Source organism: Dunckerocampus dactyliophorus, chromosome 6, assembly GCF_027744805.1.
Source record: "Dunckerocampus dactyliophorus isolate RoL2022-P2 chromosome 6, RoL_Ddac_1.1, whole genome shotgun sequence".
In the NCBI taxonomy this organism is placed as follows: Eukaryota; Metazoa; Chordata; class Actinopteri; order Syngnathiformes; family Syngnathidae; genus Dunckerocampus; species Dunckerocampus dactyliophorus.
Genome location: NC_072824.1, coordinates 19,144,838 through 19,170,421, shown reverse-complemented (window position 1 = coordinate 19,170,421; position 25,584 = coordinate 19,144,838). Strand labels below are relative to the sequence as shown.

At 40.1% G+C, this 25,584-nt stretch overlaps 1 protein-coding gene across 3 annotated transcripts; it reads right to left on the bottom strand.

The window, feature by feature from the left end:
* Positions 1-192: 192 nt before the first annotated feature.
* On the bottom strand, positions 193-22,762 carry micall2b (mical-like 2b). 3 transcript variants are annotated; one of them, XM_054780298.1, is made up of 16 exons: positions 22,393-22,762; positions 21,146-21,194; positions 15,952-16,093; positions 15,699-15,871; positions 15,495-15,622; positions 13,704-14,315; positions 13,434-13,627; positions 12,356-12,518; positions 12,111-12,241; positions 11,882-11,934; positions 10,196-10,319; positions 10,001-10,103; positions 9,497-9,570; positions 9,316-9,430; positions 6,090-6,136; positions 193-4,537 (listed from the first exon to the last, which is right to left on the bottom strand). In XM_054780298.1, the coding sequence occupies exons 1-16, from the start codon at positions 22,533-22,535 to the stop codon at positions 4,467-4,469; spliced, it is 2,322 nt and encodes a 773-aa protein (XP_054636273.1). In that variant the 5' UTR covers positions 22,536-22,762; the 3' UTR covers positions 193-4,466. The 3 variants fall into 3 exon arrangements, with proteins under 3 accessions (XP_054636273.1, XP_054636274.1, XP_054636275.1); XM_054780299.1 differs by having other exon boundaries at positions 12,356-12,422; XM_054780300.1 differs by lacking the exon at positions 13,704-14,315.
* Between the last annotated feature and the right edge of the window lie 2,822 nt (positions 22,763-25,584).

Below are 25,584 nucleotides of genomic sequence, written 5' to 3'. Positions count from 1 at the left end.
TGTTTATCTTTTGTTGGAAATCCTGATAAAACCGCATTGTTTGCTATGGAGTCCTGCTACAACTGCATTTTTTCTTATGAAATCCTCCGTATGAAGCAATAAATGTGCTCAAAGAGGTTCTGGCAAACCATCCAACGCCTCAGAAAGCGGAAGCACCGTCGGGTCTCCACGGTTTACAGTAGGGACGGAGAATCTGTGTATCATTTGTTTTGATTCGTGGTGAACTGTCAGAGGGGGCGTGATAGGCAGGCAGGACTTTCAATATCACTGCAGACCTGCCAACATGTATGAATTTGTTGTACTCTGCATGCAATTTGACACTTAAATACGCTTGTATGCTTCACTGCTCTCCATTTTGTTGCATTTCACTGGTTTTAGTTTTGAGATCAGTCTGTACACTACAGATAAATAGATATAAATTTCTCAATAGTATTTCATATCCGGGGGAGGGAAGCGTGAAAACATTTTTGTCCGGCAGTGGAGCATGAGAACCACTGACCTACGCCAAGGCTGCCATTTGCCACCGGTTCTGTTCATTATTTTTATGGACATAATTTTTAGGCGTAGCCAAGGCATTGAGTGTGTCCAGTTTGGGGGCTTTAGGGTCCCATCTCTGCTGTTTGCGGATTATGTGATCCTGATGGCCTCATCAAGCTGTGACCTTTTGCGTTTATGGTGGCGGTTCACAGCTGAGTGTGAAGCTTTTGGGATGAGACTCGGCACCTGCAAATCCGAGGCCACGGTTCTCAACCAGAAAACGGTGGATTGCACCTTGTGGGTCAAGAGTGAGGTCTTGCCCCAGGTGGAGGAGTTCAAGTATCTTGGGATCTTGTGCATGAGTCAGGGAAGAGCAGAGTGTGAAATTGACAGGCAAATCGGTGCAGAGACTGCTGGACTTTAGCTTTGGTTCTGGGGTTGATTCGCACATTTTGGACCAAAATTTGTTCATCCCTGGGACACAAAACCCATCCCCTTCCTAAACAGTATGATGGTTGGACGTTTCCCATGTTGTTTATACTTGCAAATAATTGTTTGAACAGATGAGCAGCACCTTCAAGCATCTGGAAATTGCACCTCAGGAAGAACCAGACTTGTGGGGATTCACAATTATTTGTTGGCCGATTTCTTTTGATTTTCCTATAAAGTCAAAGAAACTGTGTGTTTTGGGTGTGGTCTTAAAATAAATAAACAGATGTGCCTCCATCTAACTCAAATGTTGTCCGTAAGCCTACCAGAAGCTTCCAAAGCCATGTCATCGTGTGGGCTTTCGCATATTGTTTAAAAACTTTGTGTCATCTTTGTGTATGTAGACTTTGAAGAAAGTAATAAAAAAAAATGGTCTCTCATTCTTTCTATGTCAAATATTTCTATCTCAAAATTTTAAAACGAGTTGAAAAACTACAAGAACATTTTTGCACTGTTGGATCTTCTGGAAGGTTCTAATTAGAGCTTCAAAAATGTAAAAAGACGAAATGGGAGTAAGACAAAAACAATTTGAGTAAGCAATTTATGGCTAGCAACCATTAAACTGAAATAGGCTGTTCATCAGCTGATCAAAAGTGTAAGACCATTGCCTTTAGAAGCCAAAATCTTGGCAAAAATGTGGAATTAATGTCATTTCCTGTCAAAAAGGCCTCTCGCAAGGCACCACTGCTGCTGAGGTTGAATGCAGTAAGACGGCCATTATAAAATTCTTAACAAAAATGTCAGTGATAGACCCAAAAAAAAAAATTCTCCGGCCTTGAGCCGGAGGATCCGATTGGTTGTCCGTCAAGACATGGGACGATCCTCTGCCCAAATGAAGGTTCTTACTGGTGCCAAGTGCATGTGCCACCGAAAGGTTTTAAAAATGAAAAAAACGTCTAAGACTTTGTCTCTGTCAATGCCACAAAATTGGCCATTTGGAATTAGTCTTCAAATTTTGATCAGGAGTGTATAAACAGTTCAAGTTAAGTTTTCACTTACATTCTTTTGTCAACAATATCCCATTAAAGACAAAACTAACATAAAACAATGTTCACATGGATATGTCATGTACAGTCATGGAAAAAATGATGAGACCACCGTGGTTTCTTCAGTTTCTTGTTAAAAGGTACCTTTGTTTGGACAAATGTAAATAATATAAATATATTTATAAATAAATATAACAAAAATAGCTCATAAGAGTTAAATATTTTGGCAGTACTATGCTATAGCTATTATCCAAGAACTTAGTTGATTTTGGTTATGATCAAGAAAACCATGGAAGTTGCTACATATCAGCTCTTAAATTAAACTCTTATGCGCTATATTTGTTATCATCATTATATTTGTCCAAACAAATGTACCTTTAGTTGTACCAGGCATTAAAATGGATCAATAAACTGAAGAAACAAGGGTGGTCTAATTATTTTTCCATGACTGTATATTATCATCACACTGTTTTGAAACTGCGTAACACGAATAAAGACACTCTTAAATAGCTTTCATTTCATACTTGCATTTGTCCCTTCAGCGTTCTTTAGAAACTCCAATACTTAATCAGGCAGCATTCCATGCATTCTCGGTTGTAATGGTGTTTTACAAAGTGAGTGTGAGAAGAAATATTTATCCTCACAGATAAATGATGCTGGGGATTGATCGAGCATGAATCCTCTCTGCCATTCACATCACTCACACAAAAAAACATCTTTTAAGAAGCTTAAAGTGTCTTCTGCACACAGACTATTCTCACTCTTTGACGCCTCATGTCACACACACTTGAAGAAACACAAAGAGTGAGACATCAAGCAAAAATACTCAAATGATTCTCCTGCCTGTAATATGAGTGTGCGCCTGTGCGCGGAGACCACATGTGAAGGGGTTGCCACGGGCGACATCCAAGGGTCCATGAGGAGTTTCCTGGCCTGTGATGGTTTTTCCAGTGCTGCTGCTATCTTAAGTGTTGAAAGAGACACAAGAAAAAAGGCAAACACAACACAGAGCTGCACTTAGATAAAGCAGTCATCAACAGCTTCCTGAACTATTACCCATTTTGTTACTGTATAGCAACAAAAAACACACTATAAAACGCATAAATATTGCTAAATATGTGTCTTCTGCATTGCTAAGTCATTAGGCTGCCAGGTTCATCACAGACGCAATGTGAAAAGGCAAATGCTGCCCCATAGTGGCAAGGCATCATCGCTGCAGCCTGTTATTCATGTACTGAACGTAGACTTGCACATTTCTAATGAGAAAAAATACAAGAATTGGATTTAAAAATCAGCCTTTACAAGGACAATAATTCTCAGTTTGGAGATATAACAACAAGTTGATTCTTGTGATTGTAGTTCACGGCGGTGTAGAACTGCACTGCATTGTACTGAGCTGTTTCTAATATTTTGGTTACCCCATTTAAGTGCATCTCAATGCAACACTGCAGACTATAACCACAATCACAAAATGAGCATTAGCTTTTTTAATTGCTTTTGTAAATATAATGTGCAGGTGTAAATGTAAATGTTGGGTGTCCTCAGTGTAATTTTGGTGTATTTGTTAAACACAAGTACAGTCAATATAAATATTAAAATTCTGTTATGGTGTGGAATTTTAATTTCTTTTTTTTTTTTTCTTTTTTTTTTTTTCTTTTTTTAAATTGGACGATGACACACTGCAATATTTTTTCCACGAATTTTGTGTATTTAATTGTAATTATTTTGATCATTTTATTTTAAATAATTAGTTTCACTATTTTAATTAATGAACAACAGATGCTCATCCACAATATTATTTTAAATAAAACAAAACATTAAACATACAGGTCAATTTTCAGTATTTAATGATAAAATTTCTAAGTTGCAGCTTTATAGAAGGAGAAGAAAAGGCGTAAACGTAACTTAAATACAATGTTAAATCGTGTGCACACAAAAAGACGCTCCAGAGCCTTCACGTGTTTTAAATTCATTCAGATCCAATGTGGATCACTAAAGTCAGCCAACATCTCATCTTTGGACCAGTCAGTTGAATCTTTTCACCCAAGTTACAGTAGGTTTTCAAAAGATGAACCTGAAACACACCCAACATACGACATGACTGGAAGGGAAGTTGCAGTGTGTGACACTGACCCAACAACAGACCCGAGTGCAAAAAGCAGCTTTAAAACGGCGGAAAAATGTCTTGTTCCTCTGGCTCCTATTAGTCATATTAGTGTTCACAACCGACATGCCTGCTCGGTGTGTGTGTGTGTGCGCACGCATGTGGATGTAATAACTAGACAAATTAAGACTGCAAGCGGATTACAATTTACAACTGGAGCAATGAACCCAATCGCATAGTGTATCATTAACCCCTCAGATCTGTCTGTGTATGCGTGTGCGGATAGACACAGACAGACACACACACACAGTGTGTGTCAGTTGTCCACTGACAGCTGTCCACTGACAAAGTAGTAGAGTCGCTGACATGAAAGGCACCAGAGGAATAGCAACAAACATGTTTAAATGGTGTCACGCTTCCTTCTTGCTCCCCCACGTGAAGAGTTTGGGCATGGAAAACTTCTTCTTGTCTTTTTTAACACCTGAAAGAAATGACACGCTTTTTAACACTCAAAAATAAACAATTTATAAGACTTGGTGTACACTGGAACCTAAAAAGTTAAGAAGTTGCACAATTTGGAAACACATAATGGGGGGAAAATGGTTCCTCCCACTTGACTGACAGCAGTGTTTAATGGAAGATTGATAAGGCACCTCCAAAGGACTCCTATTATGCAAATGTGACATTCTAATGATGCCAGTATAGGAGTACCAAATGTGAGGAAAAATCCCCCTCCACTTTTGAGAGAAGAGGCAGTTGCTTTTTAAATTCTGGATTTTCATGAGTTCATGACACATGATAGGTACATGAGCCCGCTTTGTGTATACGCCCACAACTTCATAGAGTACAGACAGCTGGGGGAAAAAAAGGGGGCAGGCTTTGCTACATATCTTAAAATAAAGCCTGGAACTCTGCCAACTATCAGGTAGAGACGCGGGAGCTGTTTGATATTGTTGCTGTTAGTTTATCTTAAGCGAATAGGCTAACCTAACACGATGTCAATGTTTAAATGTGACTGCAAAGTTAGCGCTGTAGCTCACAACAGTTATGCCCATACACAAATCGACATATTCTAAGTAGCTCTTACTAAAAGCACAATTAAACTGTCTAAATTCCAGCATCAAAGCTAGATTTTGGACAACACACTTCCAATACACTCTTGTCTGACCTCTGATACTTTTTAAATTGCTGAAAAATAGTATACTGTAGATCTCTGCTATTCACTGAGGTTATACTCTGAGACCACCCATAAAAAGAGAGTATTTGAGACACCAATAAAATTTGACACACAAATAAATCCCGCATTGCGCTGGTGCGTCTGGGTGCCACCGTAGACGCAGGAGGACTTCTCTAATTTGAGATCAACATTTGCAATAAAAGAGACTGTTGTAATTATTAAATTAGATTCTGTTACAATCACCATCCCCCCGTGAATTGCCACTGTTCACTTTGGACGACGGAAGCTAACAAGCTAAGCACAGCAAAGTACAAGCGTCCCTCACACACTTATTTTAAATTGTAAAATATACATGTACTCATCACTAATGAACGATAATGATGATGAAATTGATGTCAACGTGTATTGCACAGGTGCAAGTGGACTTCAAACTTGCAAACAAAGACTTGAAAGTGACTGACTTTCTCCTTTCCTGTGGATGTGGCGCCACCAGCAGGAAGTGCAAGGTACAAAGCGCTCAGCCATTCAAACCTCACACCAACATGTACTGTGCGGTTATGTACTGTATTACGTGAACATTTTCTGCTTTATTTTCACATATTTATACATTATTATCGACTGATGGTGAATTAGATGGATTTTCACAATGGGCAAGTTTTCCCACAAATAAAAAAATATTTGTTGATGAAAAAAAAATTCTGTGAATTAGAAGGGTCACAAATGCTGAATTACAAATATGCAGGGATCCACTATGGGCCTTGAAGCTGCTGTCACAGTGATCTGCTGTTGCTAATGTGTAAGGGACAAAAGGGACAGCTTAGACGGCTTTGGAGACATGTAATGTGGAGATACTCACTGAAATTCATCATCAGCTTGTTCAGCTCCTGATCTTCCTCTTCCTCTCTGCGAGAAGCACAGGGCATAGACAGATTAAAGAAAATAATTTAAGTGGAAGGATGGGTTGGAAATTGTGACAGGTACTGTAGAACAGTTTTGACCATTGACCTTAGCTACTTCAGCTACCGTACATTGTGTTGGACATCACTGAAAATAAATATTGCTTTCCTTAAACATATTATAAATGAATATTTCCTGAATATTGGAAAAAGAAGAGTTACAAAATTAGTGAAGCCATCCATCCATTTTCTATGCCGCTTCTCCTCATTAGGTTCATGGGGGTATGCTGGAGCCTATCCTAGCTGACTTCGGGCGACAGGCCAGTGTGTACTGGTTGCCAGCCAATCCCAGGGCATATATAGACAAACAACCATTCACACTCACATTCATACCTATGGACAATTTAGAGTCGCCAATTAACCTAACATGCATGTTTTTGGAATGTGGGAGGAAACCGGAGTACCCGGAGAAAACCCACGCACGCACTGGGAGAACACAGAAACACAGAAATGCCCAAAGGAGATTCGAACCCAGGTCTTCCCGACCTCCTGACTGTGACTGTGTGGCCAACATGCTAACCTCTCGACCACCGTGTGGCCCCGTTTTTCCCCTTCATCTCTGAAATTTAGAAAAACCTGGCCATCTTGTGTCCAGTATAATTCAATGCGAGAAGGATTTTCTTTTAGACATACCTGTAATCCCTAGAGAGGCATTTTAACTTGACCGCATTTGCTACCTTCAAATCCAGTTCAAAATAAGCAGTGTTCTGTCTCAGATATACAGCAATATACAGTATATACCGTGTATACCGTCTCGGTTTTCGTAAGGTCATTGCACATTACAAACTAGTCCATTCGTATCACTCCACGGAATCTAGTGCCAAAATAAATTATCCCTCGCATTGGTCTTCATGCCTTTCTTTTAATTTTTTTTTTTTATTAAGTGAGACTACTAAATAACCCGCCATGAGGTCAGAGAAACATGTGTGTGCTGGCACTTTGCTTAAGAAGGTCAGAAACACTGAATTCAACAAAGATCTCACAGTACAAAAGTGGGGTACATCTGGCTGATCTCGCCAGGATGTACAGGAAGTCTGCATCAACAACCACTTTCTCTGCTCCTCTCCACTCCTCACCGTCTTCACCAAAAACAGTCAACTAAGCTAAGAGGGGTGTTCATTTATCTATTTAATAAGTCATTTATATTTATTTTGCACTGTTTTCTGTATGTATAACTCAGTGGTGCATTTGGTACCTGGGCTTTCAGTAGGGATTTGACCAGCCCAAATATGGTTTAAAAAAAAAAAAATAATAATAATATATTGCCATATGGTGCCATTTACCCTGGCCCGGATTACCCTGAAGTGCCGACGTTGTTTCCCACTACACCAATCATCCACTTAAAAAAAAAAACAAACAAACTTAGGAAGTATATGTAAGTTCCTTATTGATATTTACAATTTTTTGTTGAGTTGCATTGTCTATACAGCTTTCAGACCAGCATTGCATGGCGGTATATACAGGGGTGGCGATCCACTCCTGCTCACTCGCGCAGTGGATACTTTGCCTTTATTGACTGCTTATATTTAATTACCCAATGAATGGCATGATGCAAGAAACACGCTAAATGCAACCCTACTCGCTAAATAGTGTCTCTAAATCACCAACATGGCTCTCTTCTACAGTATGTATGAGGTGTGTTATGGTCGCCATAATACCATTATTAATGAAACAAGACAACCCTTCAACCCTTTATCTTCCAATACAGTGTCACCGATATTTCATTTCATATTTTTCATTTCTGCTACCAAGTTGAAGCAATAATAACTTATTTCCACCAGTAAAGCAAAGCAAATGTAATCAGCGTAAATAAAAGGTATTGGTGATAGAAGTTAAGACAATGCCAAACCTCTACAATACATATGGCGCAGATCACAATATTTATCTAATAACACGACAAAAACCTAAAATATTTAAATAAAATCTAGAGATGTGAACTTCCCCTCTTAGTCAGCCATTGTGGACGTAACTTGGCTTGTTGAACAGTTTTGCTCTGATCAACCAATCAGAACTGGGGGCCTGCAAGCTGGCCCTGTGAGGCAAAGCAGAAGACTGACCAAAAAAAACAGCCTCATTGCTAATAGTGTGTACGTGACAGAGGCCAGCTCTCCTGATTCTGAAGGCCCTGAGCAGATTACATTAATATAACAACACATAGAAGCTGAAATCCAACAAAAAAAAAAATCCAACATACACATCCAATATACTGTACACTACTGGAAGCAGTGCAGTCAAGAAACACGCTACAAAATGAAGATAATAGACTGTAAATTTATATATTTTAATGGAACAAAAATGGCTGAAGATAAACAAAATTAAGACTTTGCAGTGACCTAGTCAAAATCCTGACTTGACTCATGGCATGACCTTAAAAAGGCAGTTCATGCTCAAAAACCCTCCAGTGTAGCTAAATTACAACAATTCTGCAAAGATGACTGGGCCAAAATTCCTCCACAGTAATGTAAGAGACTGATTGCAAGTTCACACAAATGCTTGATTGCACTTGTTGCTACTAAGGGTGGCCCAACCAGTTATTAGGTTTAGGGTACAATCACTTTTTCCACACAGGGCCATGTAGGTTTGGATTTTTTCCGCCCTAAATAAAAAGTTTCAATTAAAAGCTGCATTTTGCATTCAGTTGTGTTGTCACTAATAATAAAATCTGTTCGATGATCTGAAACATTTAAGTGTGACAAACATGCACAAAAATAAGAAATCAGGAAGCAGGCAAACACTTTTCACACCAATGTATGTTCTCAAATACATGTTTGTCTAAATGAAGGTGATTTTATGGTTCCATTTTTCATATCATATCGCCAATAGTAGCGGTGCAACCAGGAATTCTGGGCTCCATGGAAAAAAGAAAAAAAATAAATAAATCACATGTCTCCCCCCACTGGCAGTCAGGGGACTTGGGAATTGTCCTAACTTTTCCCCCTTATATGGCACAGTGGGCCAATGCACAGAGTTAACTCTTTGGAAAACACTGCCCCTTGTGTTTTGGTAGAGAATTGCACATCAGCACTCAAAACCGGCACAGAGCCATAAAAGGATCAAGATTGCATTGGAGGGGATGACGTAGTGACTACGCAGAACCATAACCCAGGTTTATGTGTGCAAACAAACCTGAGCCTGTCTTCATCCAGACTTTCTACAATAGCATTGCGGTCATTGACGATTTCCACCAATTTGCTCATCAGCTGTTCTTCTCGCGTACGCTCCCACACAGTCTTCAGATGTTCTGAGGACGTCAGGACATGTTTTAGTCTCTTGATCCATATACATATTTTAGAAAAATAGTCCTCACCTGGTTTGTCTATCAGCTTCCTGAGCTCCTGTTCAACACTGGGCTGCTGCTCCTCCAAATCCTGGGTCTTCCCTCTATATGCATACACAAAGTAACAAAGAAACATTAAACATTAAAAAGAAAAAAAGTATGCTAGGCAAAAGTGCTTGAGGGATTAGTCTAGGACCCCATGTGGCCAATAAGTGTCACTGCATCGACATTATTTCAATAATATGCAATTGATTTCTCTGACTAATTTAATCTTTTTCTACTAATTATCTTGTATACAATATACTAAAATGTCTGAGACTTTCTCTTTTAATGTGTTTATATTTGGTGAATAAATATTTGTTGTAGTTTTGTTGATGGACAAATCAAAGATTCATCTATCCAAGTGTCTTCACTATGTGCCATGTCCCATGCTGGGTGATGGCAGCCGGCGGGACACTGGAAACCTTCTGGCCCAAAGTCTGTTTGACTAATCGCTCGGCTCAACAGCGTCCCGAGCGCCTGGCGTGTACTCACATGTAGACAAGCTCGGACTCCCGTCGCATGGCCACCTGCTTGTTTCTGATCAGGCTGAACCACTCCACCATCAACTCATCCATGAGAGAGTCATCCTGCCCCTCTGACACACAAAAGAGAGGTACAGTTAGTCGTACGTACAGTATACATCATGGTGGGAGGACATCATGTATATATAGTTTGTGTCTTTGTCACCGTCTTCACTGTGGCGTAGCTTTGTCTCCAGCTCTACCCCTCTCTTCTCCAACTGGTTGAGGTTATCTTCGATCTCCTGCAGCTCCTTCATGATGGCCTCTTTGGGGATGAAGTCTGGCTTTGTCTACAGATGGAGCAGAAAATGGATAATGTGAGGCAAACCACACAAGCGCACAGCTGTTTCTCATGTCACATAGAGCAGTGATTCTCAACTGATTTGGCTGCAGGACCCACAATCACCTTTCAATGACAAGTGGTGACCCAAACTGCGGAAATTTTTTAACGTAAACTTTCTCGAACGTATATTTAATAAATCACATTTTATTTATTTAAATTTTAAATGTAAAAATACTGTTTGCAATGATTATGTGGCTGGCTAAAGGGCGGTAACTTTTGAGTGTGTTGCAAGCATTATATCCCACCCTCTTCCGGCTCCGAGCATGTAAGCTGCGCCCCAGGTAACACACACATGCGCAGGAGCCTTTGCTACTGTGTAATTTTGAGCCAGTTGCAAACAGTCCCTCTAATGAAAAGACATTAAAAGTGCAATTTGAATTTGAGGTAGTGCAAAATAACACGGTGTGCCAGAACAATACAAGTTTCATGATCGGTTCATCAACAGTACATTTTTATCAACAAATTTTAAAATGATTTGAAAAAAAAAAGACACACGCACATGGTAATATGTTGAAGCCGGCAAAATTATGCAATGCATTTTCATTTATTGCGATTAATTAAATTATTTATCATCGTCCCAGGCCTAGTGCCCACGAGACTGAATGAGAAATCTTGTCATGTTTTACTCAAGATCTTTTGACACCCCTAATAAGCACTTTAAGTCCACACCCGATGTCCTTACCTTCCCGCTCAGGCTTCACCAAGTCACCCATAAACACGGCACGCACCTCATAGCAGCGTAGCAAGTGAATAGCACACACACAAAGTGCGTTCACAAACATCAGGTCATTGCACTATTTTGTTTTTTTGTGCAAAGACCTCACGACCCACTTATGGGTTGCGACCCACCACTTGAGAATCCCCAACAGAAGATCTTTGACTACGGTTTTTGCAGTCGGTCCTTAAAGGGTCATGATTTATCAACTTTGCTTAAAAGGGATAGTTCAGATTTTTTTTACATGAAGTTGTACGACATATCCATCAGCATTGTAGTCCATTAACAACGACATACCCCCCACTTGGTCTCCTAAGTCCAGTTCTGGTCAGATTTCTGTGATGAAGAACGTAGTTCCGCTTAGTTGCAGGGCATCAGACATGCGAGTTTCATCGTCGATGGTTCAAATAAATACAGCTTAATTCCCTGCTCTGTAAGTTGTCTATTTTATATCCAGATGTTTCTACCTCCTCCAAAACTATTGACACATCGCTGAAATCTTCGCTAAACATCCTCTGTCTCGTATACCAGCATGTTTGTTTACTTGTGAAATTCAACTACGCTGACGCCACTTGGGAACCGTCCCTTTTCTGAGACTGCCGCCATGTACAATAAATGTCATTTTTGCGAATTTACAGTATGCTTTCAGAAAGCAACATAGAACATAGTTACAAACAATATACAGTAGAACATACTGTATTCAAGCAAAGCTGATAAATCATGTCAGTGACCCTAAATAGCAGGTCACTCCTGTCATATAGGGGATCTTTGACTTTCCCTAAAATATATTTTACCTTTAAAACCTTTGTTTTTGTTGTTGTGGTGTCACTTCTGCCATTACTGAGGCCTGAGAAAGACAAGAGTGATCAATCAAATAATAAAAGAATATATCTTTCTTATCTTAAAATAAAAATAGCTGGATATGAATACAGTTTGTAACAAAAAGGACATAAACACTTCATGTCTTTGCTGAATAACTTCAAGCTAGAGCTTCTCATTTCGACCATGAAAGTTAGAGGCCACCTTGTGATTGCGGGAAGGTGACAGAGATGCCGGAAGGATGAGAAGGGTCCACCAAAGGCCTTAGAGACACATGTGATTTTCCAGTGTCGTTCATCTGCAGTTTAGCAGGTGATTGGGTTGAGTCAGCAGCTCTGCATCAGAAGAAAGACAACTTTAGTATTTTATATGCACCTTGTTACCACCATGTTTTCTGTCGGTTAGTTTAATTCATTTGACTCCTTGGTTGAGGTAAAAACAAGTCTTACTTTGTTTCTTTGGAGATGGGTTTAAGCCTGGCCCTCCACTCTGTGGGCATGTCCTTGTCTGCTGAAGCTGAGAACACACACATCGGTGTTACAACAACAAGCGGTTGCCTTGGAGATGTCAGCGTTTGACGAGGCCGTCTGAAAAGGGTGTCTCCACCTTCTTCTGTGCTGTCCACACAAAAGATGCAATGAAAAAAAATCTGCAGGATGTCACTAAAGTTAAAGAAAAGCCTAAGATGGTAGTGTCCAGAATAAAAACTACAAAAACAATGGCTAATTAAGGAAAAGGTAACTAAAATGTGATCTGATAGTGAACTCTAAATTACAACATTTACATTAAAAAAATGCTTTAATTTACTTTTTTTTTTTAAATAAACGCTCAATTGTACGAGTAAATAAATGATCAAGTAAAAGGTTTTGCAAAAAAAACCAATATTTTTTGACATCTTTACATGTGCCTCAGTGGGATTTAAAAAAATCATATTGTGCACTATATTTATGATGGTGACGCTTTTTTTGATGATGAAGTTTTTTTTTTCCATAGCTTACCATTTTCGGTGTTGTTGAGCTGACCAGGACATGATGGAATTGCGGCGTATATTCTGACGTAATACAGAGCTTGTGGACGAACCCCGTTTCAAACTTTGTGCGAAATTCACCACAGTGTTCTTCAAAGAATTGTTACCACAATAGTCACACACTTCACCTTCCGCGGAAACATGATGTAAGATAACAGTTCCCCATTCTGGGACATTACGCCATAGTTCTGATTTTGAATCACTAACACGCAAATACAGTACTCTGAAGTTCACATTGTGTGTCAAGGCAGAGAACAGCTCATTTGCATATACTGTCGTCTTCCGCGATACAATTTCAGTTACATTATGGACATCAGTTACAAAATGGAGCTTGCATGTGGAGTCCAAATGAAATTAAATGAAATGCAATGCAATGAAATTAAATCAAAAGTGTGTGTGTGTGTGGGTGTGTGTGGGTGTGTGTGTGTGTGTGTGTGTGTGTGTGTGTGTGTGTGTGTGTGTGTGTGTGTGTGTGTGTGTGGACATGACCTACGTCTAACCTGAAGTGTTGGGTAATGCTCTGGCAGGTTTGGAGCGTCTGTCTGGAGTTCTGGCTCTGGGCTCACTGGTGCTGCCTGAGGGTAGGCTCTCCCCTGAGGGTGAAAGCTGCAAGTCGGCCAGGATGGATGGGTTGACTTTGAGCCTCACCCTGCCTCTTCCGCCTTCCGTGGACTTCTTGACTGCCTGAGAGGTTCTAAAGCAGAGGTGATAAAGATGTATTAGTTTTGAGGAAGTATTCTATGTGGTTAAGTGTGTGTTGGCATCCTTACACATTAGTTTGCTTTGGCAGGTCAGACTTTGGCATTGGCTTACTATTGTTGTTGTTTTCCTCGTTTGAGAGTTTCTTTGAGGTTTCTGCAGCCTTCATTTTACTATTTTCGTCGCCGGCCTTTTTTACTTTGTGTTCCTCCACCTTTACTTGATTTTTAGCTCCAGGCACAGTCTGACCTCCTTTGGTTTCCTGGGTGGGATCAGTACACTTTTCACCTCTCCGGGGTTCCACTATCATGGCTACAGGCTTTTTGTTATCGCTTTCTGCCTGGAAGAACTTAAGCTTGGACTGGATGGTCTTGGCCGCTGTAGTAGAGGTCCGAGGTGCAGCCACAGGCCGGGTGATGATGGGGGCAGGTGTAATGATGGTAGATGAGGGTTTGGAGACAGGACCCTTACTCTCCTTAGCTGGCGTGGGGAGACTTGAAGGAGGAGATGAAGACGTGATGGAGATAGTTGAAGGAGTGCTTGGTTTCTGGACCAGCAATGAGGGGCCCAGTCTGGTTGGAGCTGTGGGGGTCACTGTGTTGCTTTTAGTGAGGTCTACTGGAGAAGAGACACTGGAGGGAGCATCTCTTAGAGGTGTACTTGTGTTTGAAGGAGCCAGTGACCTAGGAGACCATGCTTTTATAACTTACTGCACTTACTAAAAAAGCATGCAAACATACTGTAGGACAGCATTATTACCAAATCAAAACAGATCGAAAAACAAAAGCTGCATCAAAGAGTAGTGAGTTTAAATTGACCCAGAAATGTACTATGTTAAGCCACAATTGACATCTTTGCGACATTTTGTACCATTCAGTTTAAAATTTTATTTTTTGTTGTGTTAAGTGAATATATGTCAAATTTGCCAGAATTTAGAATTCTCTTGTCTGTTCCTTTAAATTGCCTAAAATGGCAAAGCTGCACAAACAATTCCTTGTGAAAAAAATGCGCTATTGAAATTCACTTAAACATTTTTGATCCCACATTTGTGTTAACATAAATTAATGCAATCCTTTATGTTAAGATTTCAATTTCGACAACTGGCTTCCAATTTTTATTTTTTATAATTGTCAACCAGATGGCGCTACTTATTTCCATTTAAAGCATGCAACAAAATTACCTCATCTTTTATCGTTTTCAGCAACAGTGCCTTGCCACTGAAAGTCTCTCTATTCATGTTTGATACTGATGTGGAAAAACGTTTGTGTGTATGCGTGAAAAAAAACTAAATACTAATAAACAAAATAATTACTATTTGATATGTTTATTTCAGACTAAAGTAGTTTTAAAAGATCGACTCCTTTAAGGTAGAAAGATATATAATATTTTTTACAGTATTTTTGAAAGGACATTGACATTTTTGGTCTTTTCACAAATGTGTGAATGACATTTAAGGATTTCTTAAGGGTTAATAGCGTTGTAGGAACACACTGAATTGAATAATTTTATTTATGATTATTTTATTATTAATATCATCATCATCAGTAAAAGTAGTAGCGTTTTTATTATTATTAGTAGTAGTAGTATTAGTAGTACTAGTACTATTATTATTAGTACTAGTATTACTATTATTACTATATTATTACTATTATTACTATTACTATTATTACTACTATTATTATTATTATTATTATTGATTGTGTGTTCACTTAAATTACACCTTACACATGTAACGCAGCACAAAAAAATTAACTGACTTTAGGTATTTTGTAACACACACACACACCTACTATTTGTTTTGTTTTTATGGAAGATTATATTATCATCATATATTGGACACTCAATCACAACATAAGTCTTACCTTGCACAATTCCTGTGATAGAGCTTCCCGTCCACCAGATGTCGCTGCACCAGGTGAACGTGCTGGTTGCATGACACACACTTGTTACTCAGAGTTCCTATCTGCTGGGATTTATCCACTGGCGACTCCTAAAAGACAAGAGGAGTGCTTTTTATTATTTGTACAGTTTGCAGATATTTCAAATACTCTATGTTTTGCTTTTACCTGTGCAGTGATTCTTGAGGAAGAGGCTGTGTGACGTGTGACGTCAGAAGAAAGTGGGGGGTTGTTCGCCTTAGCCGGCTTGAACACCTTAGAGACCACCGGCTGGTTCTTCTTCCCAGCTGGCCCACCAGCGGGTACCTCAGCAGGCCGCTTTACAGCGGCTGCGCCGCCAACTGCAAGCACATGATGATGATGATGATGATAATGATGAGGACGACGGGACAAGGAGAGAGACAGAGGTGGTGGTACTCACTTGGGGAACGTCCGTGAAAGTAGTTATAGTACTGGGAGACGTATGTAAGGATGCTGAGGCGGTCTGGGACTTTGAGAGCCACCATATCTTCCGCATCCAAGAGTGCAGGGATTCCAAGCTGGTCCTCAGCAACCTTAAATGCCTGCAAAGAGCCAAACATATTAATCACACTGAAAAGTTAAACTTCACTGCATGTCTGTGCAATTAAAACATAACGTCTTTTGGAGATATTTACAATAATTCTAGGGTAGTGCTTGCAAGCACAGACAGGCCGACAAGTACCTGTGGGCGAGCATCAATCATTATTGAGCTGTAAAAACTGATAAGTTCATTGTGATGGTTGGAACGTTTTCCACATGCAACTCTTATGCAATCGACAGGAGAAAAATGTGTTCATCCCACAGTCTGCTGATGAAGATCCAAGAAGAAAAGTGAGGAATGCACGTGAGCAGCCAACACTGATGCACTCTTGTACTTCTCTCCGGTGTCTTTGAACATCAACAACAACAACAACAACATCAAGATTAAGCACACAGAATAAATATATCTACTTACATTTTTGAGTAAATGTATTTAAGTTCGGGCGCACTCACATTTTGTTCTGTGCCATGCTTGGGAACACTGGACAGCTACAGTTGGGTTTGTTTGACTAAAGTGCTCTGATACATACTCAAGCATAGTACATTTTATTGGCCCTGGCACCCTTGGAAGAGGTGGGCCGTGACACGGCAACACTTGTAGACGTGTCATATAATTAATGTGATCACTTGTCCCACCAGTTATCAAGGATAACGGTCACTTTGCATAATAAAAATGTCAAAATTGTTTTTTTCCCCAAAATCTTTGACTTCCATCTAATTTATTTACTTATACAAAGTGTAAATCAAGCATTTATCAAAAATAAATAAAATGTATAGTACTTTACATTTATAACAATAGCATTTTTTTATATAATTGGTACGATTGAGATTTCAGTGAACAGTGCCCTGCTGCCATAAACAAACAGAATAAGTGATACTTTGCTTTAATATGCAAATTGGTTTAAAAAAACATTTTTCTTGCCATGTCACACTTTTGGTACCCCTTTCAGGAGAATGACCTATATACTGTAAGTACCGTAGACTCAAAATACTCTACAAAGTCTAAGCTGACAGGACACTTACATGTGCGTGTTATATACATTCATGTCATATAATTAATACAAACACCCTTCCAACATGTTAGTCATTATAACTGCCACATTGCTTAATTCGATATATATAGAAAGACTCAAAATAATCCTCAAAGTCAAAGCACACAGGATGCTCGCTTACACCTGTGCGATAACATACATAATTAGCACAAAAACACCAGTTTTACAACTTGCATAATCGAAGCAGAATGATTCAAAATACTCTAGAAAGTCAAAGCCCACATATGCTCACGTGTGGGATAAACACATTCCTGAATACAAATTGCACCTCCCACCAATTATTAATAACCTCCACTGTGCATCATAGAAACAGAATGACTCAAAGTAATCGACAAAGTCAAACTCCATGGGCTGCTCGCTTACATATTTGCGATATACTTATTATATTTATTAGACTTAGAATGAATACAATTGCTCCTTCCACCGGTTTGTAATAACCTCCAGCTTGCATAATAAAAACAGCATGTCTCAAAATAATCCACAATGTCAAAACCCACAGGATGTTCACTTAAGCGGGCCTTACATCGTGCTCCTATGTGCAAAAATTTGGAAAATTGCAAGAGACACGCAAGTGGCCCACACAGATTTTTAAACCCACAGACAGCATGCAAAGCCTGTCGGAAGGAAATTGTGATACAAATTATTTTCTGCGTGCATGCAGAAAACCTTGCACGCAGCCAGGTCGCAAGGGCAACGCAGAGGAGGAGTGTATATGTCGCAAGTTTAAAAGTACATTGTGTACATTGCCCGGCCACGACAGCGGCTCATCCCGCGGCAGGCTACTCAGCTGTACACTCTGGTTCTCCCGACCTCCGTGGACGCACGGCGGCTGCTCACATAGTGTATCCAACATTAATGCGCCTTGCCCTACCACGCCGGGCGGCCTCTCCTGGCCAACACTCTAATGCTCCCGACCTCCGTGGACGCACAGCGGCTGCTCACATAGCGTAAGCAACATTAAAGCACCTTACCCGGACACAGCAGGCAGGTCTTCCTGCTGTACACTCTGGTTCTCCCGGTAACGATAGCCATAGGTGCCATAGGAGGCCAGTACGGCCATCCTGCAATTGAAGTGAGTGGGCTGCACGAGCCTCGTACGATGCCCACACATGGTACGTCCCCAGTGAGTGAAACTTACGAACGCCTTTCATGAAGCACGCCTAGCATGCACGAGTCGCACGCCACACTCACGATCTAAAATCTACCAATGGAGGGCGAGAGGCAAGCACGTGGGTGTCACAAATCACTTGCTCCATCAGGATGGCACACTTGCAACCCCTCTGATACCCTACTTCCTCTACGGCCAACAAATTTCCCAAAAATTGCGCAGCCCGTGCGTATTACGTCGGGATGTAAGGCCCGCTTTACATGTGTGCAATACACATGTCATTATTAGTACAATCACTCCTCCCTCTGATAACCTCCACCTTGAACAATATAAATAGAATGATTCAAAATAATCCACAAAGTCAAAGCCCACAGGATGCTCGCTTACATGTGTGCAATACATAAGTCATCATTAGAACAATTGCTCCTCCCACCCTTTTTTGATAATAACTTCCAGCTTGCATAATAGAAACAGAATGACTGAAAATATTCCACAAAGTCAAAGCCCACAGGATGCTTGTTTACATGTGTGCAATATACACATTCATATGATAGAATTAACATAATCGCACCTCCCACCAGTGACAACCTATATCTTGCATAATAAAAAACTAAAGGGTGTCCTGATCCCATATTGATATCGGATATAGGGCCGATATCAGTAAAAAATAAATAAATAAATAAATAAATAAATAAATACAAAGATTATCCGATTCTGTCGGCCTGCAACTAAAATCTCTGATATTGACACTCCCATACAAGTGGTTGATTTCACACTCCGCCCCAGCACGTCTACCAAGCAGCGGCCGGATAGCGCCCACATGATCACAACAACTGTGTGTGCTAACGTTTTAATAGAGTAGCAAGGAGTAAGGATGTCCTGATTCAATATTGATATTGGGCCAATATAAGCAACAGAACAAAAGTGGATTATATCTGCCTGCATCTCAAATCTCTGATATTGGCAATCAAATATAAGCAGTCAATTCCAGACTCCACACCCCACCGTGTCATTTAAGCAGCGACTGGATAGAGCCCATGTGATTACAAGTGTTTGATGGCATGCTAACAAAGTAGAAAGGAGCAAAAATTATGTCAGCCGTGGCAGAAATAAGACGTTGCAGCTGAGTGCAAAACTTAGCATGCAGTTTTCCACGGTGGCACAGATCTGGCAAGTTTGTCATCACGAACATGAAGCGGCATCACATGGGAAACTCCCACAGGATGGCAAAAAGTCCATTATCAGAAAAGAGCAAGCCCCTGCCGGTGGTGAGTAAAGTCGGGTTTAAAAGTTTCATTGAGCACCTCGAACCTCACTATACTGTATGATGCCTAGCTGCCACTACATTGTGCCACTACATACCCCACACGCATAACCAAGTAATTGTTTTTTCTCATACCTACTGTTGCTGCCGATTGTTCTCTGAGTAATACCACTTGACCAAGCCTTTTCTAACATTACACACTACAAAATAAGTCCTAAAAGTATGTACAATTTGTGCGTTTGTAAAATTCCACACTATAAAATAAATACTAAAACTACATATGATTCGTGTTGATCAATATCAGTCATATTCAGTATCGGATCAGAAGTGAAAACGTTGTATCGGGTAAGAGTGATGTAGGTTGTGTGCATTTTTCGTTTAAGTCCAAAAAAGATGTTGCATCTGAGTGCCAAACTTGTAATGCACAAGTTTCCCGTGGTGGCACAGAAGCGGGGAAGTTTAATACGACCATAGCTCATTTGAAGCAGTCTCACACAGGAAACTCCCACGAGACAACAAGAAGTCATTAGCTACAGAAAACATGCTTAACGCTAAATTCAGCACCTCGAACCTCGCTATATTATGCCTCGCCTACTATGTGGATAAACCATACCCTAGATGCATAAAGAAGTAAATGAGTCAGGTTTTTTTTCACATCTACTTTTGCTGATTATTGTTCTTTTTTTTGAGTAATATCACTTGATCAAGCCTTTCTAACATTCCACACTACAAAATCAGTAATAAAAGTATGAATGATTCGTGCTGACATCCGATTAATATTGATATTGGACGATATTCAAGGATGCAATATCAGTATTGGATCGGAAATGAAAACGTTGTAACGGGACACCCCTAATAAAAACAGAATGACTCAAAATAATCCACAAAGTCAAAGCACACAGGATGCTTGCTTACATGTGTGCAGTACATACATGTCATCATTAGTACGATCGCTCCACCGACAAGTTTTTGCATAATAGAAACAATGACTCAAAATAATCTACAAAGTCAAAGCTCAAAGGATGTGTACGATATACTAGTACATGTGTCATATAGTTAGAGGATCACTCCTCCCACCTCCTCCACTATCTCACTTACTCCACTCAAATTCCATTCATCCATCTTCTATGCCGCTTCTCCTCATGAGGGTCGCGGGTGTATGCTGGAGCCTATCCCAGCTGACTTCGGGCGACAAGAGGGGTACACCCTGGACTGGTCGCCAGTCAATCACAGAGCACATATAGACAAACAACCATTCACACTCACATACATATCTACAGTATGGACAATTTAGAGTCACCGATTAACATAACATGCATGTTTTTGGAATGTGGGAGGAAACCGGAGTTTTAAATTAGTAATCACAAAATACTGACATGCAATACTAGTGCTCTTGTTCTACAGTATATGAATGCTCATCATTGAGTACAGTGACAAATGCAGCACAGCATGCTTGGTCAGATTCTTGCTTCTTGCGGTCTACTGGGCTTTAATTTGATTTCCTTCATTCACATTTGCTCTATTAGACAGGGAGGAAGTCGGCCATGTTTGTAAAAAGACAAAAACCAAAAATGAAACCTCGCAAGTAAAGCACAGACAAACTAAGGACGGCATGTAAACATTGACTTACCAGGTTGTTGTTCTCATAGACATTTTCTTTCCTCAAGGACTCAAAATTACTGCGAGAGGAAAAAAAAAGGCAGAATTTGTGAATAAACTTCCTTATTTGTCCATTTAAAAGTGGTCTAGAATAAAAGCGCTTTGGTGAGTCATGCACAACCACCCCATGACACTGACAATGATGGAAAAAATGCTTCCGGTGTAGCACTATCATAATATTTGCATTGGCATATCTGAAGCAAAGCTACGTTGTATGGTTTGGTGCATATAAGTATGCTCTGGGAGATGTTGGGACAAAACATGAAAATACAGTAATGACTTTTGTCTAGTTTCTCATTCCACAGTTGTTAGTAATCATGAGATGTCATGACATAAGATTCCATTTCTATTTACATTTTTTCTCGTTGCATTTCAAGTGCCTGCACTGTGGCCTAATGTTTAGTTAGCATGTTGGCCACACAGTCTGGAGATTGGGAATCTCTGTGTGGAGTTTGCATGTTCTCTGTGTACATGGGTTTTCTTTTTCCCTCTAAATTGTCCATACGTATGAACGTGAGTGAATGGTAGTTTGTCTATATGTGCACTGCCTCTCGCCCAAAGTCAGCCGGGATAGGCTCCAGCATAACCCCGTGACCCTGATGAGGACAAGCGGCATAGAAAATGGATGGATGCATTTCGCTCTGTTTAGCCTCTTGCTCTCTGTATGTGTGTGTGTGTGTATACAGTATATATCTATATATCTACAGTATATCTGTATATCTCCAAATCCAAGAAACCATAATATTAGAATGACAGTCAATAAAAACAGATTTTGCCCTTGATTATATCTTCATAAAAGCAGAATAAGTTACTCCAGCTGGCGAAAACATGCAAACCTGGATAACCAAGAAACCAAAATATTAAAATGACAGTGTGAATCAAAGCTGATCTTCTGTCATCATATCTTTGAACAGCTGAATGCTTTGGTACAACTTATTGTAGATTGTACAGTTGTATCTAATGAATTGTCTGCTGACCCTTTTCAAGGGTCTCTCCCTTCACCGAAACTGCGAGAGTCAAAGCAATAATATAACAGATATAATAGTACAGTAACTGTGAATCAAGTATTGTAAAAAGATGCCTCTTTTAGTGACTGTCTGGCCAACTTGGAGTTGATGACAAAAATAAAGAAGCAAACTAGTCAGCTTCCTGTCACCTCAATTGATCTCTGCTGCGTTACAAAATAAAGTGAGTGACAAGGAAAAATCTTGCACTTACATGAGTTCTGGTCGGTGTTTGTGGATGAGCGCACAGAAAGCTAGCCCATCCCGGAACGACGTGGTCATGTTGTTGATGGACACATCCCGGTAGCCTTCACACTGGAGACGGCACCACTGCTGGAGAGCCTTCACGGCTGCCATCCCGCCGGCAAGCCGGGGCTCAGTGCCGCTTGAGCGGACTCCTCGCCGCGTTCACTCCGCTACCACCAACACTACGGAGCTCCCTACTTTTTCTTCCACACGGTCACTCGAAGAACCCTTGTCACAGTTTTAAACACCGTGGGACCCCCGTGAGGACAGCATAGACACCACAAGTTAACCGTTTAGTCGCCTCCTCAAAACTCAATACAGAAGTAAACCGAAGAAGAGTCACCTGTGGGCCAGTGACGTCAACAAGCGGGCGGGGCTTAGTTACAATACGCATGCGCGTCGTACTACGTCTACTTCTCAGTATTTTATTAGAACACAACCAAAAAAAACACGGATATTATTGAATTCCATTGTGGAAATGTACTCAGTTAAAACGTGTGTTATGAATTAAAGAAAAAAATCTAAATAAATCAATCAGAAATTACCGCTAGGTGGTTGTCCTACCCGTTAAGCCTGTCTCCAACAGGTATTTTCGATTTTTCCTACTCAGTAACATAAGATTTAAAATGCAATTGTTTAATTTGCATGCATGCAACACAATGAGGGCAAGAAAATGAAAAACAATTGCACATCAACGTAAAGTTGCAGGAGTCAACATAGAGTATGAACTTTATGTAAAAATGTCAAATTTAATTTGTTATGGTATATTTATTAGCATTTTATTTCTTTCATGCTTTGAAAAACATTTGAACATATTTATACTACTTTTAGTATTGCATGTGGCCATTATTTTATTTATGCCTGAATGGGGAAACAAGCCATGCTCTTAATTGTGAAGCTTATTACATATCTCCATACTTCTTTAAGTCATTATACTAACATGAATGTTTTCAGCAACAAGAACAGTCATTTTAGTGTTGGCGTCGCAGAATGTAATGTAATGTAATTTTAATGTAATGCCTTGTATTTCATTCGTGCATTTTTAAAAATATATAATGTTAGTCTTCAACAGATCGGCACATTCAAAAAAACGCTGATGATAATGACTAACTTCACTGCTGGCATTATTTCATTGTATTTACAGAATGTGTGATGGGCTTGAAGCAATAGCTGCATTTTAAAAGCATGTGTAACTCATTTAAGAAACACTTAGTAAACAGAATGTGTCTAAACACACACATGGGCCACAACATTAGGTATACGTGCACTGTCAACTGAAGAGTTATGTAATGTTTTCTCATTATTTCAGGTCTAATAAGGAACCAGTTACTGTAACCGGGTGTGGTTGCTGCCTGTGCACAGTCAGCCTGTCCTGACCTGTCTGCTGGGTGTGTTTGTCAGTCACCTGACACTTGCACACAAACACATGTGCACACCTGCACACTTGCAACTTCCTCATGCGGCTGTGATAAAGCAGGGAGGGGCACACTGGGTATTAGCCATCTACAATACCTACTGTACCCCCCACCCCTTACATTGCAGATTTCTATTCTATTCTATGACAGGAGCTCTGTGCTGTTATAAAGGACCTGCCCGCCAAAAAAGAAAATTAACACTCAAATGATGCTATGCTGTTTGTAAGACCTACAGAAAAAAATAGTCAAAGATCATCTATACGACACCGGCGTTCTGCTGTTTTTAAGGACTTACTGAAAAAAAATAAATAAATAAAAAAACGCTGGTCAAAGATCTTCTATGTGACAGGAGCGCTCTTCCGACAAAACAAAACAAAACAAAAGGATCCTGTGTATCAGCAGCCCTCTGCTGTTTTTAAGACCAACAAAAATATTAGTCAAAAGATCATCTAAAGGACAGGAGCGCTTGGCTGTTTTGAAAGACCTACTGCAAAAACACTATTCCCTAGGTTCCCAAAGTGGGCTACATGTACCCCCAGGGGTACGCCAATTGTGGTAGGGAGTACGTGAATAAAAATAAAAAACAATAAAGCACCCCACACTCACAATTACGAGTGCGACTGAACGCTTCACGGTGCCAGGCGAACACCGCAGAAAGGAGACAGCGCATGAAGCTGTTCAATGCTCTGTGTTCAACATTTCATGTTAATTAGATAAAAAGGTTTATTCTTTTTAAGTGTGCAGGAGTGGGGGTGCCGCAAAGATTAGATTAATTGGAAACTCTAGATTGTCCATAGGTATGAATGTGATTGTGAATGGTTGTTTGTCTATATGTGCCCTGCGATTGGCTGGCGACCAGTCCAGGATGTACCCCACCATTCACCCAAAGTCAGCTGGGATAGGCTCCAGCATACCCACGCGACCCTAGTGAGGATTAAGGGGCATAGAAAATGAATGAATGGATGAAAAAGGAGTAGGGGATACCTGGGGTACACGACTGTTAAAAGTTCGGGAACCATTGCGCTGTTCAAAAAGGTGCTCTCTGTGAGAAATGATCATTATCCATTATTTTGTTATATTACAAAGAAAAACCCTGCGATGTATGCCCTGTAATTGTCGACCAGTCCAGGGTGAACCCCGCCTCTTGGCCAAAGTCAGCTGGGATAGGCTACAGCGTACCCCCGGGCCCTAATGAGGATTAAGCAGCATAGAAAATGAAGGAATGAATGAATACAAAGAAAAACACCAAACTCTGCCAGTTGGACAAGTTGCAGCATGAACAGTTGTTTTTCCACCTTAAGACCCATTTTGTTTATCCTTTCATTGTCATGTAACAAAACAGTCTAAACAACACATTTTCTATTTAAAAAGTGTACCTAAATTTGATTCACGCCTAACGTCGTGCAACTTCCCACAAGGCCCAAGTAGTTTCATATCACTTATCACATAAATCTTCATTGTGGGTGAAGAAAAAAAACAAATAAAAAAATAAAAAATAAATCTTCATTGGGGACCAAAGATTACTCAAAAATGTCCTCCCGCTCATGAACTCAACACAAGGAGGGAAAATATGCACATGTGGTTTCGCCTTGTTGTGCTTGTGTAAAGACCACAAAAGCGCCACGTTTAGCAGGACTGTGGGGGGTGGAGTGGAGGAACAAAAGAAGCAAGTCTGTTTTTAGCTTTTTCTATGACCCCCAAAGTGTCTCATGTCTGGTGGGCAGCAAGAGTTTTATATAAATCAC